The sequence below is a fragment of the Globicephala melas genome, chromosome 16 (assembly GCF_963455315.2).
Source record: "Globicephala melas chromosome 16, mGloMel1.2, whole genome shotgun sequence".
Lineage (NCBI taxonomy): Eukaryota > Metazoa > Chordata > Mammalia > Artiodactyla > Delphinidae > Globicephala > Globicephala melas.
This window is the reverse complement of record NC_083329.1, coordinates 59,205,691-59,214,864: the sequence shown is the minus strand read 5'-3', so window position 1 is coordinate 59,214,864 and position 9,174 is coordinate 59,205,691. Positions and strand designations below refer to the sequence as shown.

At 39.9% G+C, this 9,174-nt stretch overlaps 1 protein-coding gene across 1 annotated transcript; it reads left to right on the top strand.

The window, feature by feature from the left end:
- Positions 1–2,553: 2,553 nt before the first annotated feature.
- Positions 2,554–6,524, top strand: NUDT13 (nudix hydrolase 13). Its single transcript, XM_060286013.2, is given in 7 exon segments — positions 2,554–2,640; positions 3,980–4,105; positions 4,270–4,376; positions 5,099–5,258; positions 6,319–6,444; positions 6,446–6,478; positions 6,480–6,524. Coding segments are annotated over 7 exon segments (684 nt in total).
- Positions 6,525–9,174: the final 2,650 nt, after the last annotated feature.

The window sequence follows — 9,174 nt, the reverse complement described above, 5'->3', positions numbered from 1 at the left end:
AGGGAATGACCCCCTGTAGCCACCTGAAATCCTTTTTTAAAGAAATTTAGGATGTAAATAAATAAAAGGAATAACTGTGGTAGGAGACCAGTGCAGGAACAGAATTCTCAAAGATGAATGCTGTAAAAGAAACTAAGTATGGTTTTGTAATGCTTTGATTATTTCCAAAACACAGGTATTTATCTGAGCTGAAGGAATATGATGATGCATGTAAAAAAGCCCAGCAGACAGGAGCATTTTACCGCTTTCATAACCTGGCTCCTTTGGTTCAGAAATCAGAACATCAATACCTGGCCCCGCCAGCATAGCCTACTAGGTAAGCCCAGAGTAGACTAGTAAAGTAGACCAGGCTGTGGCCGCTAAGCAGAACTCGGTCCATATCAAATCACTGAGAAGAATCCTCCGAGTTTAGAGTCCAGATTTTTCAAACTTCTTCTGCCAATTAATTATTTAACGTATAAACCTGAATTGCCCAATCGAATATTTTTGGGTGATGGTTTGAACCACTATAGCCTTAAACCAAGGGTCAGGAAAACTGCTGTCCAAATTGGAACCCATGTCTGTTTTTTAAATACATTTTTATTGGAACACAGCCTCACTCATTCATTTACATATTGTTTATGACCGCTTTTGCACTACAATGGTAAAACAGAGTATTGTGACAGAGACCGTATGGCTCACAGAACTTGAAATATTTTGCCAACCCCTGCCTTGGACCAGCAATTTCCAGCCTCCAAGAAGCTGTTCACTGTTACACTGTTTAAGATTTGCATCATGACTTAATTTCTCCTTAGAAGGGTCAAAACTAAACGTGAACTAAAATTGTTTTGAGAACTCTTTTAAGGTATATAACTAGAGATATCTAAGCCATTGGGATTTGGCATTCAAGATGCTACCTTGAGTTTTATATGATGCCACTATGCAGAAACTTCTAAATACATTGCCAGGGTCAGATGTTGGAATACTTAGATAGGTAGTTTCTAGCAGTGCATAAGTATATGAGGATGTTTATCAGAAGGCACTAAATATTATTTATAGATTAGCAATGTAATCTTGTATTATGAACAAATAAATATGAGCCCTTCATGCACAGGAGGATAGATTTTCTCCCTATACAGCACTTGTCTTTACAGGCCAGGGTCTCAGATGAGTAGTCTACCCTGGCCCAAAAAAGCAGCATGATTTGAAGAGTAAACTATAGACCTGCTTTGGTCTCTCTACCATTTTAAGTTTGACACTTATTTTTTTTTCAGTGCTTTAATAAGTCAACTATCATGTATCTTTAAAACTAGGGGATATGCTCCTTTCATGATACAATCATAGAGTAATACAGTGTTACACAGAAAGAATTCCTTTAAACTCTTCAGACTGCTGATGAGAAAATGGAGGCCTTGAGAGGTTAAGTGATTAGGCCAAGATGATATAGCTAATTAGCTGCAGGGCAGTGACTAGAAGCCAGCTGTACCTACTTCAAGTTGAAGTAGATGGTTTCCAATAAGTCTAGTATGGCTCTGATGGTTTAATTAAAACCCTTGTTTTCTTCCCTTCTCCTTCTGTGTTTCTTCGAGTTGGAAAGACTCCTGGGTAAGTTTGGGCAGGACATGCAAACAACAGAATATTCCGTGCTAACTGGATGCTCCGAACAGCAAGAAGCATTGTTTGCTCTGGATCTAGGTCTAAATAGCTCCTCTTCCATAAATGGTACATAACATTATTCCTGATGGGTACTTCCCAGTGGTTCTTAGACTTTGGGATTCCACATAATAGTAAAATTTCAAAGAACATTTTAAGAATACAAAACAATTTCAATTTTTCTTAAGTTAGGACCTTAAAAGATAGTACCATCTACCATCATCATCACTTAAAGGACATTTTAATACTTTCTTTCTCAGCTAGGTGGTGGTACAAAGATGTTTACTGTATTATTCTCTGTACCTTTATACATTTATACCTTTATATGTCTTAAATATTTCATAAGAAATGTTTTAAAATCCATGACATTATTCTTATTTCTCTTATCAATGCAGGTGAATAAACATGTTACCTTGGAGTAGCTCTGGGTGTTCAGACCTGCATTTGGGAACTGGTTTGCTAGAGGCTCATGGCTCCTGTCAGGCTTTCCTTCTCTCTTTCACGGTGTAGCTGTAAATGTAATGATGCTGGAATGGAGGTTCAGATAGGAGCTTAGAGGTCCCCTTTCATCTTTTTAGCCAGGGATAGTGTGTGGCTAGTGCGAATGTTCTTATTGCCCCGAAGAGGATCTTGGGAAACACTATGCTCTAATGTTTCCCAAATTTGCCTGAATATAAGAATCTCCTGGTGCTTGTTAAAAAATCAAGATTTCTGGGCCTCACTCACCTGCTATTCAGAATCTCCAGGCAGGGGTTTGAGAACCTGTATATTTTTTTATTCTCCCTAGTTGAGTCATATTAGGTGAGTTTGGGAAACAATGTTCTAACAGAATATACTTGAGAGGGTTCCTGAGGTAAAGCTTGACATTCATTTCATTTTGTTCTCTTTTCTAATTTTTTAGCTTCCTTACAGAAACCTGAAATGGAGACAGAGCTCAAGGGGTCTTTCACTGGGCTGAGGAAGGCTCTCTTTCAGCTGAATGTGAAGGATGCCTCCTTGCTATCCATGGTAGATTGATTTCTTGGTTCTGTAGGAAATTAAGTAAAGTAGTGTATATGGGAAACATTTGATTTTTTTTTTTTTCAGATCATAGTCCTTCCTACAAACCTTGGCAGAAGGACAATGTGCTGTAGGGAGATTGCTTATTCTTCTTTCTTTTACCCTGTTTTTGGCAGGACCGTTGTTAGTACCATTGTCTCCTGAGGGTGTGCAGATATATGGCAATATGATCTATCAGCCTTATAAACATTTTTAATGACCCACAGCATGACATATACATCATGAGAAGTTATTTTATATTGCTTTAACGACTTGTCCTCCAGCTTTAGATTTCACTTGCTAAAGTGCTTTTGACTGCCCATTTAAAGAGGTATCTCTAAACATTTTTAAAATTATTTATTTATTTATTTTTGACTGTGCCAGGTCTTAGTTGCGGCACACAGGATCTTCGTTGTGGCATGCAGACTTCTTTAGTTGCAAAATGCAGACTCTTAGTTGCAGTATCTAGTTCCCTGACCAGGGATGGAACCCAGGCCCCCTGCATTGGGAATGTGGAGTCTTACCCACTGGGCCACCAGGGAAGTCCCTTAACATTTTTTTTTTGTTTGTTTTGTTTTTTGTTTTTTTTTGCGGTACGCGGGCCTCTCACTGCTGTGGCCTCTCCCGTTGCAGAGCACAGGCTCCAGACGCGCAGGCCCAGCGGCCATGGTTCACAGGCCCAGCCACTCCGCGGCATGTGGGATCTTCCCAGACCGGGGCACAAACCTGTGTCCCCTGCATTGGCAGGCGGACTCTCAACCACTGCGCCACCAGGGAAGCCCCCTTAACATTTTTTATTTGCAAAAAAATTCCAACTTTATTGGAGAGGAGTACATGTTGGGGTGGTAATTATACTGAAAATGTTTTCTTTTTAAGCTGGCTCATAAGTTCACAGGTGTTCATTATGATATTTTATATATCATATTTTTAAAATAATTCATAATACATTTAAAATATGCTTTTTAAAAATTCATACTTCAGAGAATTCCCTGGCGGTCCAGTGGTTAGGAGTTGGGCTTTCACTGTTGTGGGCCTGGTCAATCCCTGGTCGGGGAACTAAGATCCCGCAAGCCACACAGCACAGCCCCCCAAAATAAAATAAAATAAAATTCGTACTTCAGATGCTAGAGGACTATGTTCAAATAGTTTCCTTATTTTAAAGTTTAAATAGTTAATAAGCATTTAAAGTAGGTGAGCTGAAAAGGGATTGGTGTGTCCCTTTGAGTTGCTCTAAATAGTAGCCCCAGCACCATTATAATGAGCCCCACATACTCTCCAAATGAAACCAAGCCCATCTTTGTATTCCTAGGCTCAGGCTCTTCTCCATTGGCATGATGCTCATCAGTTCTGCAGCAGAAGTGGACAGCCCACCAAGAAGAATGTGGCTGGCAGCAAGCGTGTGTGCCCTTCCAATAAGATCATCTATTATCCACAGGTAATTATCGCTTTAAAAGGTCAGTAATCCAAGAAGGCTGTGCACTACTTTGTCTTGTGGATGGAAGCCTGTACAGCTAAAAGGCTTTCCTTAGTTACCCATTACTTTGTTTCATTAACAGGCCCCAAAGCCCTAGTGCCCAAGTTTCCATCCCCTTTTCCTAGATGACTCCTGTGGTGATCACTCTGGTGTCAGATGGGACTCAATGACTGCTTGCCCGCCAGAGTTCCTTTCCCAAGGGAATGTATTCTGCCTTGGCAGGTTTTTGTGATAATAGGTAAGGAATTTCGGGCATATACAGATAACATTGAAAGACATGAAATCTTATAGTATGCAATAGTATGTATTTCTTATTCTTGTTGCCATAGTGTCTCAAGCACATTCTTCCCTATTATATCAAGAAAACTACTTTGTGGCATCAATTCTCCAATATTTTATAGGCAAATTTTCAAACATAAGCATAGCTGGAAGATTTATACAGTAAACACCCATGTACTCACCACCTAAATTCCATAATTACTATGTTTACTTTATCACATATCTGTCTATGCATTCCTCTATCCACCCATTAATCCATCTTATTTTTTGATGCATAGATTGCAGACATTAGTACACTTCCTCCTAAATATTTCAACATGCATATTAATATTATATTAACTAGAATTTAATATTTATTTACAGGTTTGTTTGGTTTTTTGGTCAGTCTATTGGGGTAAAATTTGCAAATGGTGAAATGTGGCATTTGAACTTTATTAAAAACCTGAGGGCAGCAGTAGCCTCTCCGACTCTTATTTTGTGTAACTAACCTAGTAGGTTCAAGTATTGTGGTTCAATACCCAACTTCAGACTTGATTCCTAGTGTAGAGACTCAGAGATTTAGGGCTCCCCCAAGAGTATTTCATTGACTTGGGAGCCAGTTTTGCATTCCTTTCGCCAACGGGCTTCTGTATCACCCTTCCTGCTGCAGGGCTGTCCTGAATTAATCTGTGTGCTTATAGATGAAAGTCTGGAAGAGGCTATCTGGCGAGAAGCTGCAGGAGAGGTGGGATTGGAGGTGGAAAGACTGCAATACTCTGCATCTCAGCACTGGCCCTTTCCTAATGGTGCACTCATGATTGCTTGTCATGCAACTGTGAAACCAGGGCAGACAGAGGTGAGTTCTGATGCTTCCCTTATGATATATCCTTTGCCTCATCCAAGCTGGTCCATAGGTACTTACTAAGCACCTGTCTAGTCCAGCATTGTTTAGATTATACAAAGACATGTAATATATGATTTATACCTTTAAGGAATTTGCAATCTTATAAACAACTAATCACCATAAAAATTGGGAGTGCCAACACAATCACCATTCTTCCTTGTATATATCTCAATCATGAAACAATTTATCTTTCATCATCAGGAAATTAACAGTCTTGCATAGAATAGGCACACAATAAATATATAAAATTTAATGACTGATTTCAGAATTGGTATTATTGCTCCAGTCAGGATGTTGGGGACTAATAATATAAAATCATAGGAACTTCTGATTGAAAGGGACTTAGATGTTGTCTTATCCCACCTCACCTTGCTCTAACATCCCTGACAGATGGTGTTGTGGTCCCTATGTGCCAAAGTCTATTTTGTGCTTTGGTTTCTATACAATGAATAATATCTAATCTGTCTCAGCTCCCTGTGGATGCAGTTTGCATTTTTGCTTCTTGCAAGGCAGATACTATGCTTTTGACTATCATTAATTAACACATCCTTTGAAGAAGAGTAACATGTATATGTTCTTTTTTTTAGTTATATAATTTTACCTCTCAATGTTAACCACTTTTTTTTTTTTTTTTTTTTTTGGCCATGCCTCATGGCTTGCAGAATCTTAGTTCCCCAACCAGGGATTGAACCTGGGCCACAGTAGTGAAAGTGCCGAGTCCTAACCACTGGACCGCCCGGGAATTCCCAAACCACTCAATATTTTACTATTTGAGCTTCCAGGATTTAAAAATTTTTTTTTAATATTTAAAATATATACTTAACTCTCATCTCTTAATTATGGTACTTTTGCTTCTGGACCCTATCTAGAACAGATTATCTCCCAGACTATAGATCCCAGATATTACCTTCTAAGATTGCTCAGTTCTGGAACCATTTTCTCATCTTTGGCCGTCGTATTCTAAGTTTTGTATCTCCTAACCTTATAGCCTGTTTTTCCTTATGTCTTTCAGATCCAGGTGAACTTGAGAGAACTAGAAGCAGCTGCCTGGTTCAGTCATGATGAGGTGGCCACAGCCCTGAGGAAAGACAACCCATATTATCAGCAACAGAATGGGGCTTTCCCATTCTGGTTGCCCCCCCCCCAAGTTAGCCTTTACCCACCAACTGATAAAAGGAGTGGGTGGAAAAACCGACCTGTTCTATCCTGCCTGCTTAGCTCAGATCAGGCCACCTAATTAGATAAATCCCTCCTATCTCAGAGGGGCACATCAGAGATCAACTGATGAAGAGGTGGTGACGAAAGGTCATCTCCAGGCCAACATCATAAGAAGGCAGAGCAGATGGTGAGCCCCCAGCAAGGCACATCTGCCAGCAGTGTTAATAAAAGAAGTTCCTAATCACAGGCAATCAAAAATGCCAAAACTGATGAGATGACAATTGTCAAAATCAGAGGAAAAGCTGAAGCATTAGTTTGGATATGGGCCCTTGCTCATTCATTTTCTCCTGTGCTTTGGAAGCAAACATCTTTTGGCATGTGGCTTGTCAATGCTGGGTTTATACTAACTGCCAAAATGTGCCTGGTATAATTTTGGTTACAACTTTTATTTTAATATTGAAAATATATAGCAGATCTCAACCCTCTACTGAGTTCCTTTTTATCCTCATACAATTTAAAAAATAGCACATATTTTTTAAACAAATTTATTTACTTATTTATTTGTGGCTGTGTTGGGTCTTCGTTGCTGTGCGTGAGTTTTCTCTAGTTGCGGCGAGTGGGGGCTGCTCTTTGTTGTGGTGTGCGGGCTTCTCATTGCGGTGGCTTCTCTTGTTGTGGAGCACGGGCTCTAGGCGTGCGGGCTCGGTAGTTGTGGCTTGCGGGTTCTAGAGCACAGTCTCAGTAGTTGTGGTGCACGGGCTTAATTGCTCCGCAGCATGTGGGATCTTCCTGGACCAGGGCTCGAACCCATGTCCCCTGCACTGGCAGGTGGATTCTAAACCACTGTGCCACCAGGGAAGCCCAGCACAACATTTTTGAATTTGTGTAGAGGTAATTATTTTGTACATTGTAGTTAAATAAAAGTCATATTCCTTTAAGTCCTTCATCCCAGGAAAGTGGAAGTTAAGGTCTTCCTCAAGGTACTCTCTAGTAAATCAGAGGCAGTGATGTTCTATTGAGGTAACTGCATGCCAGTGGGGCTCAAGAGCGTAAGTCTTTTTTGCTGTTACTTGCTCAGTTTGTGACCCAGGGAAAAGATTATCACTTGCCATGCCTGTTTTCCTAAAGGTAAAATGGTTGCTGCCTTTTGCACACCCAGTAAGTGTAACTTCAATGAAGCGATCAGTGAAGATGAACCATTTCTTGAGTTTTATGGGATAAACTAAATTTAGGATTTCTTATCATTCATATATACCATTCTAAACCTTGTCATAGGGAAGAAGCACTTATCTGGAGGAAATGGAATAAATTTCTGTACCTTTGTTCAGATGTATATTTCTGTCTTATGAAGTGAGAAAATTGTAGAAAGTGAGAATTGGGGGTGGGAGTAATCTATTAGTGTGACAAACATTTAAGTCCAGATTCCAAGTCTGTGGAATGACTAAAGCAATATTCAGAAGAAATCCTGTTAGAGGTCTGTTTGAAAAGAGGAATGGCTGGGGAAAGTCTTATCTTCAGGTACTTTTAGGCAACTAAGTAGTGATTAAAGACACAAGTGCCAAAGACCCTAAGATTATTCACACATCCAAGTCCCACAGGACTAAGTAAAAGAGATTCTAGAACTAGAAAGATTGAAGTGACTGAATTTCCTTTTGATCCCAAAAGGTTGTTACTCTCACCATTGCCAGCAAAACATCATTGCTTTGGGGAAATCAAACTGCCTTCATCAGGAAATATTGAGGGATAATATGTGATGGGACTTGATTGTCCTGTTAGATTGGCAGCTTGCCCTGACCTGGGCTGAACCTAGCATGTAGAAGGGAAAAGCACTCTCGAAAGAGAGATCCTGAGATTTCTTCATATCTTGCAGTTAGAAGAAAACAGTTCAGGGTCCATGTGTATTACCATCTCCCAATGTTTTCTATCTCTTTGTGGGTGTGTTTGTGAGCACATGTGTACACAGTATTTTCAGACTGGGGAATCTGAAAATACTGATAGAAAGGGGAGTGTGCAGGACTCCTGGTTGTGAGTTTCTCAAACTTACCATGGAGTGTTTACTTTTGGATTAATGTGTTGTGCTGGAAAAGAAAAAATGAGAATGGCTAATAGGAGGAGCTGCAACATTGAACTTTGTTTCCCAGCAGTGAGTGGGAAGAGGGCTTTGCTTCTTAGAACTCCAAGGATAACTGAAAGCAGAGGCCAAAGAGGGCAGGGTTGGGGTACTGAAAAATGGCAGATAAATAAAAGAAACTGGTGCAGGGCTCACCTGGCTGGAGAATATTTATGTGGCAATGAATCATGAAGGTGCTAAGGATAAAAAGAACCCAATGAGTCCATGAAGAAGAATAGCAAAAACAGGTAAAACGCTAAAATTATTGGACACCTGAGGGAGACAGACTCAAGGTCATTGGTAACTGGAATAAAAAGGCAACTCATTCATTCCTCATGTTTGCCTATCTACCTTCCTTCCTCTACCCAATATTTAATTCTCGATAAACTTAATGTTCTAAACATGGAGTGTACATCTTATCTCAAGGGCTTGATTCTCTCTCTTCTGCTGATTTCAAAACCTTGTGTGCATCCCAGAGTTGAGATCATAAAGACTTGTGCAGAGAGGGCAACATTTGGGGCTCACAGAGGAGAAGTTAATCTGTGAACTTAAAATGAAGAAAACATTTTTACTAAATGTGTAATCAAAACTAGAAATGAG